The sequence below is a fragment of the Vicugna pacos genome, chromosome 19, assembly GCF_048564905.1.
Source record: "Vicugna pacos chromosome 19, VicPac4, whole genome shotgun sequence".
NCBI lineage: Eukaryota > Metazoa > Chordata > Mammalia > Artiodactyla > Camelidae > Vicugna > Vicugna pacos.
In genome coordinates this window covers 28,479,801-28,505,553 of record NC_133005.1, presented here as the reverse complement: position 1 = coordinate 28,505,553, position 25,753 = coordinate 28,479,801, and the positions used below count along the sequence as shown (strand labels likewise).

The 25,753-nt window shown below is 52.4% G+C and overlaps 1 protein-coding gene and 1 non-coding gene across 2 annotated transcripts in view; one reads left to right on the top strand and one right to left on the bottom strand.

Annotated features, from left to right (window-relative positions):
• The first annotated feature begins 2,002 nt into the window (after positions 1–2,002).
• The window catches only part of TGM2 (transglutaminase 2), a 32,927-nt gene continuing 9,176 nt past the window's right edge, over positions 2,003–25,753 (top strand). The window contains exons 1-9 of the mRNA XM_006202552.4: positions 2,003–2,116; positions 5,363–5,542; positions 10,355–10,597; positions 14,232–14,350; positions 16,870–16,998; positions 18,044–18,221; positions 21,800–21,935; positions 22,598–22,701; positions 24,132–24,374. Of these exons, the coding sequence (XP_006202614.1) occupies positions 2,107–2,116; positions 5,363–5,542; positions 10,355–10,597; positions 14,232–14,350; positions 16,870–16,998; positions 18,044–18,221; positions 21,800–21,935; positions 22,598–22,701; positions 24,132–24,374 (1,342 nt within the window). The 5' untranslated portion in view covers positions 2,003–2,106. The remainder of the gene's footprint in view (positions 2,117–5,362; positions 5,543–10,354; positions 10,598–14,231; positions 14,351–16,869; positions 16,999–18,043; positions 18,222–21,799; positions 21,936–22,597; positions 22,702–24,131; positions 24,375–25,753) is intronic.
• Positions 8,448–8,519, bottom strand: TRNAT-AGU (transfer RNA threonine (anticodon AGU)). Its single transcript has one exon. It is a non-coding gene; the product is annotated as a tRNA-Thr (tRNA).

Here is a 25,753-nt window from a genome sequence, read left to right as displayed (position 1 = left end):
TTGGGATTGCTCAAGGCACTGCGTCACCTTAGGTGGTTCCAGTACCACAGAAGCGGGGAGAGGAAGGAAGAGGAGGCCACTGGCTGAGTCAGGGTCTGGGACTCTGGGCCAAGCCCAATGCTGGGTGTGAGGAGCAGCCTGAGGGGTATTCTACAGAGATCCACTGGATTCCTGCCCTCCAGGGAGCTCTCAGACGGGGGTTGTAATGGGGGATTAGTACCAAGTGGAGGAGAAAGTGTAGTTTTCAAATGGAGAAGAATGGACAAAGGCCAAGCCATCCTTTCTTCTGGGGCAGGGCTGACACTTGTAGAAACAGAGAGCCTGCAGCCTTCCTTCTGCAAAGCCTGACTGTCCCCTGGGGCCTCCTGTTTCTCTTTGAGGTCCCTGTACCCCAGAGCCAGGTTTTGGGACACATGGCATTTTTGCTCCAAAACTCAGAGACCCCAGTTACCAAGTGCTCACTACGTCCTCGGTGCCCAACCTGAGTCATTCTGGTTGAGTCTTACCCCAGGCCTATGAGGGAGGAAATTCTTGCTCCCATTTTGCAGATGGGGAAACTAAGGCCCGGAGAGCCAAAACACCTGCCCATGGCTCCACAGTGGGAACTCAAACCCTGGCTTCTTGACTCCTGTCCCCTCCCCCTGCTTCTCCCTCTCAGCTCTCACCAGCTGCAGGGAACAGTTTCTATTAAAAAAAAAAATATCTGTAAAACGGGGCCATTACAAGGTTCACCCATGGGGCCCTTTTATGGGTCAGCAGGGCCCCAAACTGTCGTGAGCTTATTCAATAAGATGCCAGGCAGGGTCCATTTGACTCACGGATAAACATCCACTAAAGCAATACAGGTTTATTCCCTGCACTGAGTCACATAGGAATGGAAACTGGGACCCATTTTGTAGCCCAAATCCATCCTAAATATGGAACTTATCCTGGAAAAAAAAGGGCTGGGGGGAGGCTCACAGGCCCCTGTATCGCCAAGAACCCTCCCTGCTCTGAACTCATGGTGGGTAAGAATCCCCACCCACGGTGCTAGGAGCGAGAAGTCAGAGGTTGAGTCCCTGGGAGGTGGGCTTTGTTTCCTTCTGGCACACAGTGGGTCTGCAAGGAGCTTCATCAATGGAAGGAGGAAGGGGAAGGGGAGTAAGCGGAGGGGTGGCGAGTGGATGGATGGATGAATGATTAGATGGATGATGATTAGATGGATAGAAGGACAGGAAGATTGTCTGAGTTTTGCTACAGCGACAGGTGTGATGTGTCTGTCTTTGTGGGTGTGTCTGCATGTCTGTACGTGAGGCTGTGTTGGTATGTGTGTCCGTCTCCCAGTATCTGCATCTTTGTGTGTCTGTAGGTGCCCCAATCTGTAAATGTCCACATCTGAGGATGTGTTGTCTGTGTGTGTCTGTGAGCTGTGTGCATCTGGATACCTGCTTATTTGTATGTGGCTTTTGGTGGTACCTGTCCGTGTATGGCTGGTTGTGTCTATGTACTGGAACGTCTCTGATTTTAATCTGATTTTGTGTCCATGTCACCATGTCTCTGTGTCCAGGTTTATCTCCTGTATCTGTCAAAGTGTGTCTGTGTTTCTGGTTGTGTGTCTATGTCTGCTCCATGTGTATCTGTTTCCGTGTGTGTGTGCGTGCGTGTGTCTTCTGTCTCCCAGGTCTGACCTGACTATGGCTCCACATCTATGTATCCAATTACGCCTGTGTGTCCTGGTGCAATTGTGTGTGTGTTTCTGTGTCCAGGTGTCTCTGTTACCCAAGATCCAACTCTGTGTATCCAGGTGTGTCTGGGTATCCTGGTCTGTGCGTTCTGTGGCTGCTGTCCCAGCCCTGCGCTCTGTCTGCTCCCCCAGGGGGCGCCCTTACCTAGCCGCCTCTTCCTCCCTTGGGCTCCTGCCCCCCGGGCTGCGCCTCAGCGAGCTGCCCCGGACTGGGCAATGCTGGTCTCACCAGTTCCCCGCCTTCCCATGAGGCCCCGCCCCTGGCCCGCCCCTAAACAAGCTATAAGTTCTCGTGGCTCTCGGCTTCTGCATTGCCGGCTGCCAGCAGTTCCGCACTTGGAGGATCCTGCCACCAGTCTGAGGAGTACAGCCACCACCTGACCATGGCCGAGGGTGAGTATCAGAGTCAGCGCCACTGCCGCTTAGAGGGTCCCGTGTCTGGCCATCCCTCCCTGGTTTCAGTGGTCCCACTGGTGCACTGGGGGTCAGGACTGGGCTGGGACCCAATCCCCAAGTCCCCAGTTTGGAGCACAGAAAGATGGTTGGGCTGGGTGAGAGGTCTCTGGCTCCGGGTGTTGGTTCTGCCTGGGGCCTCAGTTTCCCTAACCTCAGGGCACAATGATTAACCCCTGACTCCCTGGATCAGATGAGGCAATGAAACACAAAGGTGTGTCATTATTGTAAGGCACCGTGTTAGTGGACCACTGTCACCTCTTCCTCAGTCAGTGACTGGGGGCCAGCTCCCTGCTGAGTGCCCCAAGTGAAGCTGTGCAGAGGGTGCCGGCCTGGCCTCAGATACTTAGCTTTGGTTTGTCCCTGGTGCTGTGTACACCAAGTCTGTCTGATTCCTTGGCTGTAGGGGTCGAAGAGGAGCTTCTAGCATCTTATGGGGGAGTGGGCTGAGAGCAGGCTTGTTCTTCTAGGTCCCTCCCTGCCCTCGAGTTCTGCAACCCTAGTCCTTGTTGGCTTGTTGAGTGTCAGTTTCCCCTCCTGTAAAACATGGACAATCAAGCCAGCCCTTGGTACATCTGTGAGGGCTGTGAGGAGGGGAGAAGGGCTGAATTCATTTCCTACTTGCCCCCTATACACACACACACACACACACACACACACACACACACACACACACACACGGGCAGGGATACCATCCGGGAGGAGGAATTTCTGTGATGGGGGATGCTCTGCACTAACGCTTCTGGACTCAGCATCCTGGCTGACTTTTGGGTCAAGTCCATTTAGAGATGGCCCCTGCAACACACACCCCTGAGGAAGGACAGTGGACAGAGGGAATGTGGACGGGGATATGCAGCAGGTGGAGCAGGAACGAGAAAGGGGGACCATGGCCCTGCCTGCCTGCTGTGTGAACTCAGGCCACATTTGTCCCTCTCTGGGACCCAGTGCCCCAACACATGCGATCAAAAACCAGCTCAAGGCTGGCTGTGACTTGTCACCTAGGTGGCCACTTGTGCCCCATGCAGTTTCCCACCCCTATCCCCAAGAGTGGGGCTCAGTAGGGCTGGAGGACCCTGGAGATGCCAGTTATGATAAACCCCCTGCCCCACTGCCAGAGTGGCTACTTCCTACAAGGGTCCCAGTGGCCTGGAAGACCTCGGGTCCTTTCTCAGTGCAGAAATCCGATGATCCTAGACCCCAGTATTTGTGTACCTCCAGGGTTGGGCAAGATTTCTGGAAATCCTTTTTTAGACAATAGCATGAGAAAGTGCCCCATCTGTCCCAGAGCAGGAACTGACCGTCTCTCTAAGGTCTCCCAGAGGGACAACGGTGGCCTCTTTCCTGCCTGAGCTCTCTGGAGTTGAAGTTTCCCCAAACTGTTTTTTCACCCCAGTAGGTCAGCAGGAAGTTCTTCCTTGTGGCTAGTGGAGGTCTCCCCTGCAATCCCTCAACTTCCCCCATGTCTCCTTCCAGGCTTGAAACAACAAAGGACTTGGGCGGGGGGCGGTGGGAGGAGTGGAGGAGGAGGCAGGGGATGGAGAACAAATCCTGAACTGTGAATGAGGTGGTGTCCAGTGTGGGCTCCAGCGTCTGCAGCCCTGGAGTCAAACCCCAAAGCCGTGGCTGGCGCTGGCTGTGAGACACGGGGCTGCGTGCTGTCTTTCTACAAAACGGTGATAGCGAGAGTAGCTGTGTAAGTGGGGTAGTTGTGAGGTTTGGCAGAGATAATCCACACAGATGCCCTCGGCAGACACTAGGCAATGTATTTGCCCCTCATTTGGGAGATGTTCCATGTAGGAGGTAGGAGACCTGCATGGATGTCCCCATGAAAGGACCTACTTGCTGGGTGACTTTGGCAAGTCCCTGCCCCTGGGCCTCAGGGGAACCACATACTCTCACAGTTCCTACAACTCTGAGAGTCTGCCTTGCCCGCTCCTCCTACCATACAGTCCCACTAATCTTGACCTTGAGTAGGTCAGATTGAGCTTGCCAAGTTTTATGAGATTTGTGCTTCCCTTAAACCCTCACTCTCCCTTCGCCCCCACTCCTGCCTTGGTCTTCAGCTCCCTCTGAAACTATAAAGAGAACTTTCCCATATCAAACTCTCACCCTGTTAGGCCCTGAGGACAGGGTGTCCTCTCCTAAGCCCTTACAGCCGCCCTTTGAAGCTTCAAAAAAGGAGGCACAGAGAGGGAGAGACACCTACCCAGGATCACACAGCAGCACAGCAGAACTAAAATCCAGAAGACTCCAAAACCCCTGTCACTTGAAAAACCTTTATTATGGAGAATACTGAACATACATAAAATAGAGAGAATAGTATAATAAATGCCTATGTTTTCATCACCCAGTCCCGACCACCACCAGCATACGCTTACTGCTGCCTCCTGCCCCTCTCACTACCCCCTACCCACTATTTGGGAGCAAATCCCAGACATCGCCTCATTTCATCTGTAAATATTTCAATGTATCTCTCCAAAGAGATGGTCTTTTTTTTAGACATAAACAAATTAAAAAGTCCTCAGTATCACCATTATTCCATCAGTCTTCAAATTTCCCATGGTCTCGTGCATGTAGTAAATGTTTAAAATAGTTTTTAAAATCAGAATCCAAATAAGGCTCACACAGCTCTGTGGGCTGAAATGTCTCTTCGGTTTCTCTTAGTCTCTAGGTTCTCCCTTCAGCTTTTTTTTTTTCAATTTTTTTTCTTGCAATTTACTGGTTAAAAGAACCAAATGCTTGACCTAGAGTTTCCCAGAGTAGGAATGTCGTTGATCACATCCTGGTTCTGTGTTTAATGTGTTCCTCAGTCCTCTGCATTTCCTGGAAATTGGAAATTGAATGTACAAGGCAAAGTCAGTCATGACAGCCTAGCTTGTGTTTAGTGAGCATTTATTATGCACGAGACATGGGGCTAAATAACTCACCACAGCCCTGCGAGGTGGGTCCTGCTGTCCCCTACCTGTGGATACAGATGGGGGAAGTGAGCTGCCCGAGGTCCCACGGCTGAGAGGCAGCAGTGCACCACCCGTGATTGAGTCAGGCCATCAGCCCCTGGGTGACCTGGCAGGTGGGTATTGGAAGGACTGGCTCCCAGGAGGCCCTGACGCCCCAAGTTCAGGGATCCCAGGGCTCACAGCTGGCTGAGGGATGGACCACAGCTCAAGCCCCTCACTGTCCCCACAGATCTGGTTCTGGAGAGATGCGACCTGGAGCTAGAGGCCAATGGCCGTGATCACCACACAGCTGAACTGTGCAGGGAGAGGCTGGTGGTGCGGCGTGGCCAGCTCTTCCGGCTGACGCTGCACTTCGAGGGCCGGAGCTACGAGGCCAGCGTGGACAGCCTCACCTTCAGTGCTGTGACCGGTGAGTCCCTCCCCCGCCTCCCTCCTCTCGACCTCCCTGTTCTGTGATTTCATGGTCCCCTGATGGACCATGGGACAGGGGACGCCATTCCTCTTTGTCCCCTGAGAGATTCCCAGTAGTCACTACCCCATGTTACAGATGAGGAACCTGAGGCCCAGGAAGTGGAGTGATGTCACCGTGGGCCACTCAGCTTTGTAGACACGGCTGTGCTCCTGGACACCTGGGTTTCTGACAACCTGTTAGCACCAGGGCTGGGGGAAGTTTCCTTCCTCGCAGATGCATCAAGACCCTGCCCGCCCTTTCCCACATCAAAACAACTTTACAGTTCTTATCAACAGCTGCTTCCCCAGGCCCACACAACCTGAGAAGTCCTCTGGGATCAGACCCAAATGGGGTCTGGGTGGCAGAGAGAACTCAGCTGGCTCCAGCCCTCTGAGTGGGCAGTTTTGTGTTCCCATGGTTCCTTCTCTAAGCCTTGGGAGGCTGCCTCAGGTTCAGGGGCTGGACAGATGCACCTGGGTTCTGGTGTGGACCAGACTGCATACCCGCTGTGTGACCTTAGACAAGTTGCTTAGCCTTTCTGAGCTAAGGCACTCCTGGCTCAGAGTTGTTAGGTGAGAAGGGCCTGACACGGGAGAGTGCCCGGCCAACGTGAGCAGCTGTTGCTGGTCTTGTTCCAGGGACTCCAGTGATGGAGGAGGGACAATGAGGCCCCAGCCATCCCATCCCTAGATGTCCAAAATCTCATCTTCTTTGTTTGCCATTCTCAGGAAAGTGGCCTTGAATGCCAAATCTCTGGGTTTGGCTTCTGGTGGGAACCACTCCCTTGAGGTCAGTGAGGGGCCACCTGGCTGGGACTCTGGCCCGAGGGTGGGAAAGGCCAGCTCTTTCTGAGGGCTGCGAGGTCAGAGAGAGCAGCGAGCGGGCTGAGGTCCGTATTTACCTGGGAAGCCGTTTGATAAGGCTTATCACAGAGCCTGCAGACTGGCCCCGGATATCCCCTCCATCCCTCTCCTCCCCACCTCTTCCCTTCAGGCAGGGGCACACCTACTAGCCGGGGCACCCCCCCAACACATACCCAGCACCCCTGTGGTCCCTGAAGGGCCTCCAGCAAGTCTCTAATCTTTCCAGCCTCAGTTTCCCCCTCTGTAAAGTGGAAGGCTGGATCCATGGCAGTGAAGGGCTGGGTGTGGTACCCTGAGAAGAGCCAGGCTTGGGCTGAAGAAAATTACAATGTCTTTGAGCACCTACTGTGTGCAAGCTCATTCTGAATCTTGCTGTTGTAGAGGCATAATAAGCCCCCATTTTACAGATGGGAGCACTGAGGTGCGGAATGGTCAAGTTACTTGCCTAGGTCACACAGTGAGTTAGGGACATGGCAAGATTCAAACCCTGACCCCAGAGTTGAGGTTTTCTGGTGCTTTGACCTGACAGCAGGGACATTTATCTCTTTACCACCTGCTGGGCCTCAGTTTGTTCCTCCGTGAAATGGGTGGTAGATGAGCTGCTGGCCTGGGCAGCTTGGGATTTCCCACCTTCTTTTTCCTTCTTTCATGCTCAGGGTGTCCCCCCTTCTTCTCCATTTGTCTAGGCCGCCTGGCAGTAGGTAATAAGGCCCCAAGTTCAGGGTTGAGGCTGCAAGGGAAGTGGGCAGCAACTAATCTCTGTTCTCCAGTCTCCGACCGACTTATCTCAAACCATTGCCAACTGCCCGGGTGACTCCCACAGCCCCCAGGGCAGCCACGGAAGGCACTGTATCTCTGGGTGCACACGGCTTCCCTGAGTTACCAAGACCTTCCCGCAGGCTGGGGAAGCTAAGGGACAATACCAGGAAGCCAGGCTTCCCCCACTCAAGGCCTGGCTTGGGTCAGCCTCCAGCCCTGGGCCTGGCCTGAGCATACTGCTCTTGTCGGGACATTCTAGCTTACAGTCAGCCTGTCCTATCTCTTCAGGGAAACTGAGGCCCAGAGAGGGGAGAGAGCTGGCAAAGGTCACTCACCGAATGGCCTGGCCCCAGCCCTATCCGGATGCTGTGCATTTTACCCAGGCAGTTGGAGACTGGACAGGCTCTGTTGTGGGGTACAGGCCACAGCAGACAAGCACCCTCCTTGTTATGGAATAAAGCTCCGCTTCCCCCAAGGGGGGCGAGGGTTTGGAGGGTGGGTGGGGTGAGAGTGAGGTCAGCCTGAAGCGGTGAAAAGAGCCCTTATACAGCTAATAGAGGGCTTAACCTTGGAAGGTTCCCCTCATCCACCCCACCTGGCCCCTCACTGCTGTCGTCGGGATAGTGGCCAGGACCCCTCAGATCTCCAGGGTCATTTAGGTCTTAGAGGGGTCTCTGCGATGCCTCTGGCCCCACAAAGAGTACCGTGTGGAATCACAGCCAAGGAACTTTCTAAACCAGCTTACGTGAGCAGTGGTGGGGCCAGGGGAACAGCCTGTCCTCATTCTACCCATCAGGACCCCTCAGAAGAAAGGTTTGTGTGTGTGTGTGTGTGTGTATGTATGTGTGTGTGTGTGTGTGTGTGTGTGTATACACAGCTGCCCCGGGACAGAGAGAAAGGGAAATGTGTTTCCTCACCTACCCCCGAGGGTGGTGTGTCAACAGTGACAGTGGCTATGGGACCTGGCCCAGGCTGTTACTATGGTGACCAGATCATTGATCATCCAAATAGTCTTTTCTGAGAATGAAAAGGGTGCTGTTAAGAATTATGCTGGGACCATAGGCATAAAATAGGACTGTCCTAGGAAAACTGGGACATACCGGTCACCCCAACTTTACCCCTCTTGCCCTCAGTTTCCATATCTGTGAAGTGATTCAGTTGAACTAGACAATTTCTACATTTCACTCCAGTCCTCAAAACCTGTTATTTGGCCTGAGAATTCTGATTTTTTTTTTTTTTGATGGAGGTACTGGGGATAGAACCCAGGACCTCGTGCATACTAAGCACATGCTCTACCACTGAGCTATACCACCCCCCTGAGAATTCTGATTTGTGATGGTCCTTTTTGATGACACTGAGGATAGCGCATGTTCGCTGCATAATTACGATGTCCTTGTCACTGAAATGTTTTCTGTGAACTCTCACTAATTCCTCTGAACAGCATTAGGAGGTGGTCATGACAGTAATGAACAGTCACTATCATTTACTGAGCACTTACAACGTGCCGGGCACTTTGTAATGTGCTTTACAAGCCTCACCTTCTTTAAGCCTCAAGATAACCTTATGAGGAGGGACTACAATCAATTCCATTCTACACATGAGGAAACTGAGGCACAGAGAAGCCAAATAGCTTGTCCAGGGTCACAGAGCCAGTTTTGGACCCAGAATCAGACCTTTCCAGGCATGTGATCTAAGCCTATTTTCTTCTTTGATGAGAAAGCTGCAGATCAGAGAGGCCTGGGGACTTAGCCCGGGTCACACATCTCCCAGGGCCTGAGTGGAGGAGCTGGACCCAGGCTGGTTCTTGGGCCCCAGTGCTGTCCAACTCCTCGAAATACTGACTCTGGAAGACAGTGTTTAAAGGCTTACAGCTGTCTCCTGGCACCCAGACAGGGCCCCAGAAGCCTGTGTCATGCCTGTTAGTTCATGGTTATATTTGGGCCTGGGTGTGGGTGTGGGTGGGGCTGGCAGGTAGCCCCTCAGTGAGCAGGCCCCCATATTGTCAGCAGTGGGCGGGCAGAGCTGCAGGGAGGGAGATGGAAGAGTAAACATAAGCCCTCCCGGGCAGCCGCCCAGCCAAGCAGAGAAGGTTCTGTTTCTTCTCTCCGCCGCCCAGTCCAGAAAGAGTGACCAGCCCCCACCCATGCCTTCCCCATGACTCAGTCCTGCCTGCATGGGCTGGGCCCTCCCCTCCACCTGAAAAGGAGCCAGTTCAGGGCTGGCTTTCAGCACACCGAGCCCTGAGACCCCTGCTAGGGAGCATCCTCTTTGGGAATGAGATGCACTGTGGGGACAGCCGAAGCCTAGAGACCTGGACTCAGATGCTAGCTTTGCCACAGATCCCTGGGAGATTCTGGGAGAGCCCTTCTCTCGGAGCCTCACTTTTCCCTCCTGTATAAGGGGTCTTGAGGGAAGCGGGAAGTGCCACGCCAGTGAAGTGTAAAAGGCTGTAGGGAGGTGATAGATGGTTCAGACCATCTCACTGGAGCTGCCGATGGAGATACCCAGGTCAAATGTTGGAGGGGGCCTGGAGAGACAGACACCTAGACCTGCGTTGTTCAGCATCTCTGCTAGCCAACAGCATGCGGGCTTTCAGAAGGGCCCTACTGGACATCAGAGGACCAAGTTCCCATTTTACTCAGAGTCTGGGCTTCTTTTACTGAGAGGGAAAGGAGGATACTAACAGGTGGAGGATACTAACAGGTAAAGGATTTAGGCTGAAAAGAGGACCCTTGGGGAGTGTCTTGCCTAATTCCTGTCCATGCTACAGATGGGAAGACTGAGCCGAGAGAGGAGGATGGTTTTGGCCAAAGTCACTCCAGTCCAAAGCAGTGTGACAGTGACCCTGCCCCAGGCCACGCTGTTCCTCCTCCCAGGACGACTCTCCCAGGAGACTGAAGACGTGCTGCATGCCTGCAGTTTTTTGTGCATTCCCACAAAACCACCCTGATTCCCATTTTACAGATGAGAAAGCTGAGGCTCAGAGAGTTGAAAGCTCTCATCAATGTTCCCTCAATGGGCAGTGGCAGAACGAAGCCTCAAACCCAGGCCGAGGGGACCCTCCGGGTGTGTGCTCTGCCCCTGCCAGCCCTGGCTCTCACCCTCCCTCACCACCCTGACTCACAGCCCCTGCTTGCTCCCTCTGCAGGCCCAGCCCCCAGCGAGGAGGCCGGGACCAAGGCCCGCTTCGGGCTGTCTGATGCTGTAGAAGAGGGTGCCTGGGCGGCCGCGGTGGTGGACCAGCAAGACGGTGCCCTCTCGCTGCAGCTCAGCACCCCAGCCAATGCCCCCATCGGTCTGTACCGTCTCAGCCTGGAGGCCTCCACCGGCTACCAGGGCTCCAGCTTCGTGCTAGGTCACTTCACCCTGCTCTTCAACACCTGGTGCCCAGGTGAGCTGCGCTTCATCTATGGGCGGTGTGGGGAGATGGGCAGGACCCACCCGTGGGAACCACTAGGGTGGGGGAGTGGGGCGGAAGAGACCTCCAAGTGGATTGAGTGAGGCCCGCTCCGTACAGCTCCGTGCCCCAGCCTCCTCCGCCAAACCTCATGACGTCAGGACTCTCGTTACGCCTGTTTAGGGAGGAGAGACAGGCTCACAGAAGCAAAATGACTTGCCCCAGGTCATGCAGCGACCAAGGGATCTCACCCCCCAACCCCTGTCTGAGGCCCGTAGGTGCCCCGGGCATTGTGAGCTGGGCATGGAGGTGGGTTCAGAAGCCCCATTCAAGAAAGGGCAGCCCAGCGGACGCCCAGGGCCATACCTTCACTCTGGGCTCTGTTCTGCAGGGCTCTATTCTAAGTTCACCAGGCTGGCTCGGGGAAGGGAAACTGAGGGAGGTGGTGCGGTGGGTAGCCAGGGGAGGTGGGCAGGAGCAGCTGGGTCCCCTTAGTGCCTCCTTATACATGCTCTCCATGATTCCTCTCAGCAGTTCCCGGGGTTGGTGGGGGTCGGCATCCTAGTTTTACAGGCAGGAAACAGGCTCAGAGATAAATGACTTTTGGCAGCTCCTTCAAGAAGCAAGTGGACCGTGCGGGACAAAACTAGAGGGTTAAGAAAGAGCTGAGTGTGTCTGGAGCAGGAGGGAGGAGGCGGGGGCTGCCACACCCCTTCCCTGGCCTCAGTTTCCCCATCTGACTCACAAGCCAGTGGGATCTCTCTGCCTACGCAGCAAGGCAGAGAGAGAGGCCATGTGGGCAGGCCCAGTCTGGGAATGGGTGTTGCTCCTCAAAGCCTAGGCCCAGAGCAGAAATTCTGGCCACTCCAGCATCGGACAACTAGTTTCCTCCTGGGCCAATGCTTTATTTATTTATTCTCTTCTCCATTTTGGGACATTTTATGTCATATTTGAATAGGAAGATTTTTTTAAATTATCTCTCTTACACACTTTGGCTTCTATTTCTCATTATAACAGCAAGACGTGAGAACATCTTCTTTATAAAATCTTCAAGTTCTGCAGAGACACAGCCCTCTTTGGCTTTCCTCCTTGGGCATCACCATTATTTGCCGTCTTTGGGGGGCTCATCTCCGCAGATTCGAGTGTATGTGCCTGGAGATGTTGCTGTGCTTCTTTTTCTTCCAGTTTTATCGAGATGTAATTGACGCACAGCCCTGCAAAAGTGTTAAGTGTACAGCATCATGATTTGACTTACATACATCATGAAATCATTATGACTACAAGCTTAGATCATCTCATACAGATACAAAATTTAAGAAATAGAAAAGAAGTTTTTTTCCTTGTGGTGAGAACTCTTAGGATATACTCTCTTAACAACGTTCATACAGCAGTTTTAATTATATTTATCATGTTGTATGAGACATCGGTGTATTACAGGTCTCTCTGTCTGTCTTAAACATCAAAGGATCCCACGGTGTACAGCAGCCGACATCTTGGGTTGTCTTCTTCTTACCTCTTCTGTACGGTTTAACGTTCTTTTCACATCAGTCTGCATACATCTGCTCATCTTTTTTAAGAGCTGGGAGTGGCCGGGTCTTGCCGGGTGGACCGTTCATTCATTTGGCTCCCACCCACGGACATGAGGTGGTCCCCCGTGGCCCATCACAGGGAGGAGCCCCCTTGCTCACAGGCCCCATTGCCACACGGAATGGTTTCTCAGGACAGAAGGGACCTTGCTGGACCCGCTGTACATTCATGTTGATTTTAGTCAATCTGAACTTACAGCTAGTTGGTGACCTTCACCATGAAGCAGGAACATGGCAGTGTGCCTGCCCCACCCCAACACCTCAAGGTTGCAGAGTTCAGGGAACGGGGAGCGAGGTTCTGGGGGACGCTCCGGTCCTCTAGTCCTGCCCCTTCCCTGCCTGGCGGGTTGAGGTGGTGGTGAGCCAAGCAGCAGAGTGACTAAAGGGACCTGCGTTCCAGGGTGGGAGCTGGTGATGCAGAGGGAGGAAGTTGGGCTCAGTGGGGGTTGAGGTGCGGGGGGGGGAGGTATATGGCTCTCCCTCTGAGGGGAGAGGGCGGATCCACCTTTGATAGGGATGCCTCCTGTCCTTCGTCCCTGAGCTCCAACATGCACAGGATCGACAGCCAGTTGTGAGGCTTCTCATGCCCAAAGTCTCCACGCTTACCTGACAGAGACCTGAGCAGGGACATCATAGTCTGGGCTTCCTGGGCTGCGGGGGGGACAGTTCCGTATGTCCTGACACTCCCATTCGAAAGGAAAACACCAAGGGCTTTTCTTTCTCTTAAATTCTTTCTCCTGCACTGCCAGCTGATTGACAGCCACATAGTTCATTGATCTCAAGGCTGATTTTCATTGCGCGGTCTCAGAGCCGAAGGGCAGGATGCCTAAGACACTTGGCACCTTTCACATTTGCTTCCTCCAAGTGAGCGGTAAGAGTGGGGGTTGCTGGTCGCTGCAGATGTCCCCAGGGATCCAAGGGGCCAGGGCCTCTGCATCTGGGCCCCGCTCCACCAGGCACTGGACCTGCTTCCCCGGGCTGACTTCAGGAGGCACACCACCTGGGACCTGCTGTACTTTTAAGGACCTATGAAAATGTGTTCATTTCCTTTAAAATCAACGGAGAAAAAATGAACTTTTAGGCTAGAGAATATATTTTAACATGTAATATTAATATATCATCATTATACCAACGCAGTCATAAAATATATTTTTAATTTTCTTTAAATGGAGGAAGGGTCCCATAGAGGCAACAATGCCCAGGGCTCCCCAAAGTCAGAATGTGGCTCTAGATTTCCCCTTCCCAGCTTCAATTTCTTCCCCTGTGAAGTGGAACAGGAAAGGCCAGCCTGACCTTTGACCTTTGACCTCCTGCCCTCTGGCCTGACTACCCCAGTCCCTTTTCTGTCCTCACCAGTCACAGGGGACTAAGTGCCCTGCATTTTCCAGCCTCATCTCTGCGCTCTCTGGTCCTCTGCTTAGAATGTCATCAAGGCCACCTTCAGATGCAACCTGGCCCCCAAGCTGGACAGGACCCCACCTGACCCTTTCTCAGCTTTCCCGCCACCCTGAGTCATGCTCCTTCCTTGAGCTGACACAGGACTTCACTTTGCAAAGCATTGTTCAGATCTGTGGTCACATTTTACTCCCAGGGAAGACAATCAGGTGACAGGAGAAGGGAACTGCCCAGGGTCACACAGCAAAAGAGAATCAGAGCCAGGGCTACCTAACTTCTGGCCTAGAGTGCCTCTGTCTCCTGTTCTGGCATCAGCTTTCCCATCTGTGAAATCTTCCTGAGACTCAGTTTTGCCATCTGTGAAATGGGGCCTCCAAGAATCCCTCCCACACAGGGTTTTTGTGGAGATTAAACAAGTTAATGTATGTCATACATTTATCACAGGTCCCACACGGGGTAAGTATGGGATAAAAGACAGCTGTTGTTGTCACTAACCAATAACACCTTGTCTCATTGACAAAGGATTATTAATTAATGATTAGTATTTCTGATTAAAAGAGAGAAAGGCTACTGAGAAGCCGGCCTGGCCCTGGGGAGCTGGCCCCTCGCCAGACCCAGAGCTGAGGCCCTTTCCTTTCCACCTGCAGCGGACGCTGTGTACCTGGACTCGGAAGAGGAGCGGCGGGAGTACGTCCTTACCCAGCAGGGCTTCATCTACCAGGGCTCAGCCAAGTTCATCAAGAACATACCTTGGAATTTTGGGCAGGTAGGGCCACGCCCTGCCCCTCCAACCCTCTCGGGCCCACTGCGTACTGGGCCCTGAGTCTGACGCAGTCAAAGTCAAAAGTGTGAGCAGAGTCACCCATCCCATGCTGTCAAGGATTCAAGGGCCCCAAAATGGCTGGAGGCTAAGAGAGGGCCCAGTCCAGGCCTGAAGTCACACAGCAAAGGGTGGCCCTACCCACCATGGGAGCATCAGCTCTCGATTCAGGGTGGGAAGGAATCAGGAGAGCCTTTGAGATTTGTGGGGCTGGCAGGTACTCTAAGAGGGAGAATGGGAACATTCAAGGCCATATATCAAAATCATAGGCAGCACTTGGAGAATGCTTACTGTGTGCTAGGCATGTGCTGAGAGGGGCTTTAAAACATTATCTAGATCAGTGGTTTCAAACTTAAATATACATCAGAATCACTGGAAAAGTGTTAAAAGACAGGTCACTGGGTCCAGCCCCTAGTTTCTGATCTAAATCTGAAGTAGGTCTGGGTGTGGGCTGAGAATTTATGTTTTTAACAAGGTCTCAACTGATGCTGATGCTACTGATCCAGTGTCCATAATTTGAGAATCCCTGGTCTGGTGTATCAGCTAGCTACTGCTGACTAACAAACAAACCCAAACTGTGGAGGCTTAAAAAAAATCATTTATTATTTCTCCTAAATCTGTGGGGCAGCCAGGACATGGCTGTCTAGGCTGGGCTTGGCTGATCTCAGCTGGACGGCTCATCTCTGTTCCACATGGTTCCTCCTTGTCCAGCAGGCCAGCCTGAACTGGGTCTCTAAACCAGTGCTTTTATTTCCTCTACTATCCAGCATCCCATAAAAATTCTTGAGATATTGCTGAGAAAACTCATGAAGCAAGAACCATCACACCCTTGGCCTCTCAACCTCCGGGTGTTTTAGTGGGTATTGGCCTCCTGGGGGTTGGGTTCTCCTTGGGACATTTCCCAGCAGCCCCCGGATCAGGGTCCATGTTCAGGACTAAGGAATCCTGCCCTGGGACCACAGGAAAGTCCTCCCTAAGAGCTGGGGCTCTGGCCTCAGTTTCCTCTTCTGAATAGTGGGTATAATCATTGCAAAAATATCTTCCCCCAAATAATTGCCAAAACCCTGGAGCCAGCTGTGGGCTGTAAATGAAATGGTGACATGACTGCAATATATCAAGAAGGAATTGGCTCATGTTCCTCAGGGCTCTGGATTCTCCCCTGAGAAACAGAATAAAACCTTTCTGAGGAAAGAGTCTCCCTTTCATTTCCTGAGTTCCTGATCTGTGTCCAGTCTCTGCACAGCCTTGGGACATGGCTTTGCAAAGCTTCTGGAAGTCATCATGACCCAAGATAATAAGACCTAAAGGAAGGAGGGGAATGACTGCCTGTGGGCATCAGGGCAGGTCCTGAAATAGGCATCTGGGCTTTGAAGATGGGTGCACAGTATTCTAGGCAAAGGGAACTGCGTGAACAGAAGCTCAGAGGTGGGAAAGTATACGTTGTACCTAAGAAGTATGTTGTAGCTTGGGGAGCACTTTATAGGAGAAGGGGCCCCAGGAGATGACAGCGGGAGAAGTCAGCAGTGTTCAGGTTGTGAACAGCCCTGAATGTCAGGCTGATGGCAATAGGGAGCCACAAAATGGTTCAAGCCAGGGAGGGCTGTTCTGCAGCATGGAGACAAGGCCTGGTTTGGGACAAGACCACAGAGATGGGGAGCAGGGGGCAGACAGGAGAGCCTTTGAACACGACAGATGGGTGGCCCAATGGAAGGTGACAAGGACGGATTTTGATAAAGATAACTTCTGAGTTGCAAGGTTGAGAAGGTGTGAGTCATACAGGGAGAGGCAGGAAGAGCATTCTAAGCAAAGGAAATAGCAAGTGCAAAGGCTCTGAGGCCATGAGCCTGGGGCAGGATGAGTATGAGTGAGAGTGGTGAGAGATGAGGTCAAATTGGGGATGGGACACGGATCACAATGGCCCTGCAGGCCACAGGGAGACATCTGGAGGTTACTCTGGGTGCAGTGGAAACAGGAGTGATAAGATTAGATTTGTATCTTTATAATCTACTTGGGTTCCAATCTGAGCAGTGTGTGTGGGTGGGGTGAGGGGAAGAGGGACACTTACCAGCTCTGCAGGATGAGTCAGGCTTTAGGGAAGTGGAGGTTTGGCTGAGCAGAGAGGGAAGGGGCAGTGGCATGGCTTGAGGTGACCCTGAGCCTCTAGAGGGACACCCCAGGGATGTTGAGCTTTCACTCTGTGGTCTCCACTACAAATTCCCAGGCCCGCAGCCTGGATGCAGGCACACCCTCCCCCATTTTCTCTCACACTGTCATTGTCCCATCCCACCCTTTCCCAGGCCCAGTGAAGCTGGCACCCCAGAGAAGTGACAGACCCAGCCCGAGCCCCCAAGTCTGGTGTGTAAGGCAGAACAGAGAGGTCCCACAGCTGCTGGACTTCAAGGTAGCCTTCCTGGAGGAGGTGACATCTCATCTCCCTCATCCTCCTCTTGTTTCCTCTGACACAGTTTGAAGACGGGATCCTGGACATCTGCCTGATGCTCCTGGACATCAACCCCAAGTTCCTGAAGGACGCCGGCCGTGACTGCTCCCGCCGCAGCAGCCCAGTCTACGTGGGCCGGGTGGTGAGCGGCATGGTGAGTGAGTGGAAGGCCCACCCCAGGGTCCCTCCCTTCCTATGATGATGGGGGTCAGGCCCCGTTCTGGGTACGATGAGGGGACCTAGGAGCTGGGCTAGTCTCAGCTACGAGAGCTTATATTTGGAAAGACAAGATTTACACAAATGAGAGTAATGCCATGTGGTCCCTCAAAGCAGTTCATTCATTCATCCATTCATTCACTCACTCACTCATCCAGCAAGTATTTATCAAGTGTACCCATGGGCTAGGCCTGAGGGAAAAGCAGGTGTAAGACATGAATGGTCTCCAACTTCCTAGAGCTTCTGTTCTAGTGGAAGTGTGGGAGGAAACAGACATTAACCACCATATCATGGGAGCGCACAGTCATAGGTCATGATGGACGCGCTGAAGGAACCAGGCATATGAGTGTCTCCTACAGGACTAACCCCAGCGTGGGGCTGAGGGACCTCCCTAAGTGATGATTCATGAGTTGATGTAGTAACTGGGAGGAGAGGAGTGTCTCAGGCAGAGGGGACAGCCTGCGCAAAGGCTCTCTCAGGAGGGATGACTTTTGCAAGCTGGAGGAGCAGAAGGGACGCTGGTGTGGCTGAAGAAAAGCGCTAGCGGGAGGGGTGGGCTGTGGAGGGGGCTGGGGCCAGACTGTGCAGGTCTCCTGGGCCATGGTTCTTGAGGCTGCATTGTGTTCTCCAGGTTATGGGTGTATAGGGGGAATGACACAATCTGGATGGGTCTTTGTAAAACAGATCATGCCATGTCACTCGCCTGCCACCCTGGGACAAATCCACATCCCCAGCATAATCTCCTTCGCAACCTTGACCCCTCTCCACCTCCTCCTTCAGGTTTCTCCTTCCTGCACCCCAGCCTCCAGCCCCAGCCATCTCCAACATCCCAGTCTGCCACACCTTGGTATCTTTGCACCTGCTGTTCCCTCATCCTGGAACGCCATTCCCTGCCTTTCACCACACACTGAACTCTCACTCACCCTAGCCCAGTCATCACCCTCTCCCCAGGCTCGGTCACTCTGATGCCCCACTGGTTGCAGGTCAACTGCAACGATGACCAGGGTGTGCTGCTAGGACGCTGGGACAACAACTATGGGGACGGCGTCAGCCCCATGTTCTGGATTGGCAGCGTGGACATCCTGCGGCGCTGGAAGAACTACGGCTGCCAGCGTGTCAAGTATGGCCAGTGCTGGGTTTTCGCTGCTGTGGCCTGTACCGGTGAGCTGTGTGCTGGGCTGTGGGAAGGTCTGGAGCCTGCCCCGGGAGCCCCGGGAGTGGGGCCCAGAGAGTACTGGAGTGGGAATTGGAAGACTCCAGTTCAATGCCACCCGTGTACTGTGTGGCCTGGAGTCGGTGGCTGCCCTTCTCTGGTCCTTTTCCCAACAACTCCCCTCCTCCGCCCACCAGGTGGTTGTTCGGATCCAGGGATGTTGGGAGGCAGCACAGGCTTAGGGTTGAGAATATGGGCTTTAGAGCCAGGCAGGCCTAGATTTAAAATCCCCAGTTACGCTCACTTGCTCTGTGACCCTGTGCAAATGACTTCTCTCTGAACCTCAGTTTCCTCATCTGTAAAGTGGGGACAACAACATGACCTGCCTCCTAGGGTGATGACATAAAGCCGCTCAACACAGAACTTGGCCCCAGCTAGCTCTCAGGAAACATTAGCTGTTCATAACTTGATAATAACAGTAATATCATCTATTGATGTCAAGAAAGAGAAGGCGCTTTCTGAAATGTAAAGGAGGAAAGCTAAAGCTATTTTAACCAAAAAAGTAAAATACAAACAAGGTTTCCTTAAAAAACCTTGAATATCTGAGCCTAGAAGACATTGAAGAGAATTCCCTTATGAGAACAGGCTAGTATCATACACTAGTTAAAAGCATAGAATTTGGAATCAAGGCCTGAATTCAAATTCCAGCTCTGTTTCTTACCACTGTGTCTTAGCTGTGTGTTTTTGAGGAAGTTACTTAACTCTTCTGAGCCTCAGTGCTGTTATATGTAAAATGGGCATGATGACAGTGCCTTTATCCTGGGATGGTTGTGAGTTACCATGTGTGAAGTGCTTAAAATGCTTCAGGTGCGTAGCAGCAAATATATAGTGCTGCCACTTAACTATTATTACTGTTACTACTATTATTGTTATTCTTATTATCCCTCAGCTCAGGAAATCTAAGAGGCTGATCTTGGGTTCCCAGCTTTTTTGACTCCAAGACCAGCGCTCAGGCCCAGAGCAGGGTCCCAGGGAGCCTGTCGACCTGTGCTCCACACCAGCAGTCTGGGGGTGGGGGCAGCCTGGCCGAGGTTCCCAGCTGGGCTTTCTCTGCTCTCCCTGTGACCTCTGAATTCCCCTTTCTTATAGAAACTGCCTCACCTCAGACCCTTCCCTCTGATGGGCCTAAAGCCCCGTGGGTTTTCTGGAGAAACCTCACCGCCCATGGCCCCAGGCTCGCTTGCAGATGCCTTCTTCACCCTGGGCTGTGACCGTCTGAAGGTTTAGCTGCAGAAGCTGCCCTCAGTTGTCCTCCCTCCAGGCCCGGGGCTGAGTCCAGTCCCTGCAGCCTTCTCCCAGGCCTGATGTGTAACACAGCCAGGGAAAAAACTTGGTCAATTAAGGAGGCGTCAGACCCCGATGGCCACGGGGTTTCTGCAGGGAGCTAAGTGGTGGATTGGCCCAGGGACTCGAGCTAAACTGCCTGGTCTGAATCCCAGTTCTGCTTCTAGCCCCTGGGTGAACTTGGGCAACAGAGCTGGTGTCTCCAAGCCTCAGTTTTGTCACCTGTAACATGGAGACAGTGGAGACTGACTGGAGTCACAGGGAGCCCTGGGGACCCGGGGTGATGTCACTTAGCACGGTCTCTGGTTCAGGGTAGGCTGGGTTTGTGGGATTCTGAGGGCAGCTGGGATTCTTCAGCTGGATCCCGGGGTATTTTCTCTGTGTCTACGAGTCAGTCGACAGTGACTGGATGGACATTGGCAGTGACGGGCATGGTGACATACTTTGCTGTTCTGCCAGACTGCCCGCACCCACCGCCTTCTGAATCATCACAACATCCCGACAAGCTGCTATTATTAGTGCCTCTTGGAGGAGGAAATGGAGGCTCAGAGAGGGAAGTGGCTTGCCCAAGGTCACACAGCTGGTGTGTGGCACAGCCAGGCTCGGAACCAGGTAGGCCCGATCTGGTGCAGCCTCCTGACCTTGGACGGTGATAATGAGGCCTCCTGGGACACCATTCCTGGGACGGGAGTGCAGCCTTGCTTCTTGCACAGCGGGCAACCCTCAGGTGTCTACTCCGAAGCCTGTCACGTGGTGGGACGGTGGGATGGGGTCTGGGATTGGGACACCAGCCTCTCCCAAGGGCAGCAGAGCATCTGACCCCTACCCAGGCCAAAGGGCACTGGAACACCAGGCAGGAGGTGGAGGGTCACAGCTGTTTCTTCATCTGGTCCTCACATTTCTTGACCAGAATCCAGGGCCATCCGGGAAGCCCTTCCCTGGTTGATGGCGGGCACGGGGCAAAGGGCACGTCCCTGCCCCTCCCTCATCTCTGAGACTCAACTTCAGTCAAAACTGAAAGTAAAAACGATTCTTGCAGGTTACAGTTAGTAGGGCTTTCTGTTTCACTTTTTTCTTTTTTTTTTCTTTTTTTTGGTTTTACTTCCTCTGTCTTACCCTGAGAATGTGTTACTTTTACAGTACACACAAAAAAGTGACATCCCCTCTGTCAGGAGCACCCAGCACCGCCATTCGGACAGGATTTGCCCGGGCTCTTCCTCCCTCCTCTGTGGCTGCAGATGCCACTTGACATCCTGCCTCTTTGTCACTTGTCACTGCAACACCGGTCCCTTTCCCAGTGAGTGTGGCCTCTCTGTAAACTGGGCTGCAGCACGAGTGCAGGTCCTCCTTGTTCACAATGGAGTCCCAGCACACCCGAGGACCCTGCACCTGTGCCGTCCCCGTGCTAAGGAGGTGGAAACAAGGCCCAGAGAAGTGAAGGGACTGGCCCCAGCCGGAAGCAGCTGGGGCTGGAACAGAAGGTGTCCTGACTTGTTTCCTCTTCTGCCAGCTCTGCTGTTTACTTCTCCCTCTGAATCTGTCATTTCTTCACTTCTTCCCTTCCTCCTTCTCTTCCTTTCTTCCTTCTTCTCTTTCTACTTCACTCACTCCTTCACCCCATTTGACAAAATCGTCTGTGCCAGGCCTGTGCTGGGCTCTGGGGATTTAAAAATAAGACAGAGCCCTTGCTGCCCTCAGAGGACTAATTAAAGAATCTCTCACATACCCATCCATTGAGAATGAAGATGAATCCTCAGTCTTGCTATGAATGCAAATGATGGAATAATCTAAACCTGGCTTCACGGCTGTGGGACCAGCATGTGCCAATGTCCTGGGGCAGGTGGGAGCATGGCGTGCTGGAGGAGCAGTGAAGCCAGTGTGGCTGGAGCAAAGTGTGCAGGAGGTGGTTAGGGGACAGACCTCGCAGGGTCAAGGGGCACAGTGGAGGTCTGGCCTTGACTTCGAGGGCCATGGGGAGCCGTTGCAGAGGGGTGTTAATGTCAGATTTGCATTTGAGAGTCTTCTTCTGTTCACTGTAATGTGAAGGGGAAAGAGTGGACATGGGGCAGCTAGAGAGGTGGACGCCATTGTCTGGGCAAGGGGATGGGCACACCACCTGGACAATGGGTGCAGTGCTCCCTTTGGTACAGATGGGCACGTGGAGACCCAAGCAGGACAGATATCTCTAGGGCCTCAGCCAGTCCCCTAAGCTCTCTGCATCATGTTCCCCCACCGCCCCCAGTGCTCCGGTGCCTCGGCATCCCGACTCGCGTCGTGACCAACTATAACTCGGCCCATGACCAGAACAGCAACCTGCTCATCGAGTACTTCCGCAATGAGTTCGGGGAGATCGAGAGTGACAAGAGCGAGATGATCTGGTGAGGCGGGGCCCTGGGGAGGGTTCCCTGCAGAGGACACGTGGGTTGATTTCTCAGAGGAGGCCACATTTGAATTGGGTTTCAAAGTTGAACAGTGTTTAGACCAAAGGAAACAGTGCCTGGGAAGGCTCACCGGGATAGGAAGAGCATGAACGGAGGCTAAGAAGAAGGGAGGTCAAGGCACGGTGCTGAAAAGGGTGTCAGGGAGAGCACCTTGTCCGGAGTCTGGACAGCCAACCTGGGACACTGGGCTTAATTCTAAAGGCTTCCGACTGGAGAGGGGCATGCTGACAACTGTGGAGCAGGAGATCTGGTGGGAACAGATTGGAAGCAGGGGGCTGGGGTGTGGTCCAGGTGGATGATGATGGGGCCCAAATCCAGACAGAACCTGTGGGCTGGAAAAGACGGAACAGTCAAGAAAATTAAGAGGTCAGGTCAGCTGGACTTGAGAGCCACTGAGAGAGGAAGGGAGGTGGGGAGAGCAGTTGAGGACAACTCCCTGTATAGGAGGAGCAAAGAGGATGGAAGTGGGAAGAGGGGTGTCGAGGGACATGCTGGGCTCAGCTTAGGACATGGCAAGTGTGGGCGGACTGGCTGTAGGAGGTGACAGTGGAAGTCTGAGTGTGGGTCCTTACCCGTGTTCTGCTTCATATTCCCGACAGGAACTTCCACTGCTGGGTGGAGTCGTGGATGGACAGGCCAGACCTGCAGCCGGGGTATGAAGGATGGCAGGCCCTCGACCCCACGCCCCAGGAGAAGAGCGAAGGTGGGTGGTGGGCGTGGCCCCGTTACCCAGAGGAGGAAACGGAGGCTCACCCAGGGTCCCTCGGCTGGAGAAGGGGCAGAGCTGGGATTCTAACCCAAAGGCTATCGACTGGTCCACACGAGTGCCAGGTGGACCTCACTGATATTTTATAATGCACCTCTTTGATGATTTGAAAAATAATTCACACACAGCAGAAAATACAGAGAAGCACAAAGACCAAAATCAAACATCTTTGTCCTCGTCCGTATCATTAATGCTCACACACAGCTTCCAATAATTTCAAATGAATCCTTTCTCAGAATAATAGTTTAAATACACAGAATATAATAGCTAGGCTCCAATGATGTTGAGATCTTGTTATTAGAACTTTTTAAAAATCACTTTGTGATATAATAATATATGTTTTATAGAACAAGATCTAGTCGTGGAGTCAACAAGTCCCCTCGTTTGCTGGTAGAGATGGACAGTTATTTATTTATTTATTTCCGGTTATCTGTGACACTATGGAGTGATACGAAAATATCTGTGGTTCTTATGAGTGACAAGTCAGCAGGGCACCTAAGACTGTGGTTTGTGGTCTGCTTTCACAATCAAAGGAAGTGTTATCAAAATATAGTGAAAATAAAGATGTCATTTTTTTTCTCATCCGAGTTCATGAACTCTTGAATTCTATTTCCTGCGTCCTGGGCGGGGGCGGTCCATGGACCCCGGGCTTGGAACTCTGGCCGCACGTGGCCTTTTATTCTGGCCCTGTCACTCCTCCATACAGTACGAGCATGTCTTTATCAGATACTTTTCTGTGATTTGCACTTTAATTTAATGTTACCTCATTCCATCAAATGGATGCACCGTAATAGAGCTACCGAGTGGCTAGTCCTCAACATTTAAATCTGTGACCAGTTTGAGGCAGTCATAAACCACACCAAGATAAACATCTAGCTCTCCTGTTCCTGCAGTCAGCGCACAACTCCCTGACGATGTGTTGGGCACTGACTGCTACTCAGTCTGGGCAGGAAACCAGACAGACACACGCCCTTGCAAAGTATTGCGAATGCTTGGCGCCCTCATTTCCTTAAGTGCCTTGGGATAACTTTTTTATCTATCAAACAGATAGCATTTTGTGAATCCTCTATTAGGTGGATACGAATATCCCCATGTGAAGCTAGGACTTAGAGAAGTGAAGTAGCCTCCCCGAGGTCACACAGCTCATAAGAGGCTGGGCTCAGCTTTGAACCCCAGAAGCTGCGTTCCAGAGTCCGCATTCTTAATTCTTGCCCTATGCCGCCTTCTTAGAAATGGAGTACCTGAGTCGAAGGGCTGAATTCGATCTTGAGGTTTCCCGCTACGTGTGGTTGAACTGTGGAAGGTTTTGGAGGGTGTCACCCTCCTTAAAGCCCAGGCCCATCTCTCCTTCCTCCTCCCCCAACCAGGGACATACTGCTGCGGCCCTGTTCCCGTTCGTGCCATCAAGGAGGGCGACCTGAGCACCAAATACGACGCCCCTTTCGTCTTTGCCGAGGTCAACGCTGACGTGATAGACTGGATCCGGCAGGATGATGGGTCTGTGCACAAGTCCATCAACCACTCTCTGGTCGTGGGGCTGAAGATCAGCACGAAGAGTGTGGGCAGAGATGACAGGGAGGACATCACCCACACCTACAAGTACCCAGAGGGTAGGTGCCTGCAGGCTCAGAGCCGCCCATCAGCTCTGCCTTGCAGATAAGCAGCCTATTTCACCAGCCCCTCGGGCTTGTGTGTACGTGCTTGTGGGCACGTGTGTGTTTTATCTCGCAGCCTGCATACAACAGCGACCTGTAGATCACGCTCCATTTTAAGGAATTCTTTGGAAACCAAGTGCAAACTTGATAAACATACCGTGAGGACAGTGGTGAAGGATGATTCATTTAGGAAAAGAATTCTGTATTCCACAAAAGGATTCCGTTTGGTTTTTAAGCCTCACTTTCTTGGTGGGTTTGACTCTTAGTAAAACCAAAAGGGACGGCTGTTACATATGAGGGGCATGCGTCTCGACAGAAGAATTATGATGTCCATGTTGTTTGTTAACAGAACTTATCAGTAGTGGGGGCTACAGCGATAGATGGGCACATCTGTGCTTTTTTATTGTGATGTGTTTGTGGTGGAGAGGCTTGAAAGTTCAGGAGGGCCATGGAAGAGAGGTTCCTGGAACCCTGTAGCGTTTATTATTGCAGTATTTCACGTACAGCTGGGGAAACGGGCATGAAGATAGATGGGGAAGGTTTAAATTAAAGAGAAATGGGCCAAAAGAAACTTATACTAAGATGGGCTCAATCAGACATAAAGATGAAGCTTCTTTCTGCTACTAGGGTTAAATCAGTAGGGGGAAAAGGACGTGGTTTATTTTAAAAATTGGATTTTAGCACATCCAATGGCCAATTCAAGATGACAGTTATTTTCTAAGCATCTACTATGTGCCAGGCACAGTGGGATTCAGAGAAGGGACTAAGAAACCAGAGCCCCTGCCTCATCTGACCCCCACTGACTTTCCAGGGCTGACTGGGGTTGGGTATTAAGTGGTCATACTCTAGATGGAAGGGATAAAACAGAAGGAAAAGGTGCTTTCCCTGAAAGGCTGAGAGCTGATGGTTTGATAGAAAAAAATAGCTGTGTACCCAACAACACTGGAGAAAAAAAATAAAAGGAGCATAGGGGAGAGGTAAACGGAAGGTAAAGGAAGGGACAGCCATTCCTACTGGAGGGCATAACAGGGAGACGGGAGGGAAAGGATTTCAGGTAGAAGTAGTCCCCGTGCAAATGCTTGGAGGTGATGAAGTCTCCATTGTAGTAGTGCCTACTATGCACCAAGAACTGTTGTAGGCATTGGATATGACTTAGTCCTCAAGAGGCTCCAGAGTGTAAGCACATGTACAGAAAACAACCTGGTGGGCTAAAAAAAAAGACAAACATGTTAGGCAGTAGGCAGCTGTGAAACTCCGGAAGACATTGTGACTCATTCAGAAGGCTTCCTGGACTAGGGGTCCTTTGAGGGTGGGTCTTGAAGGATGATAGGAGT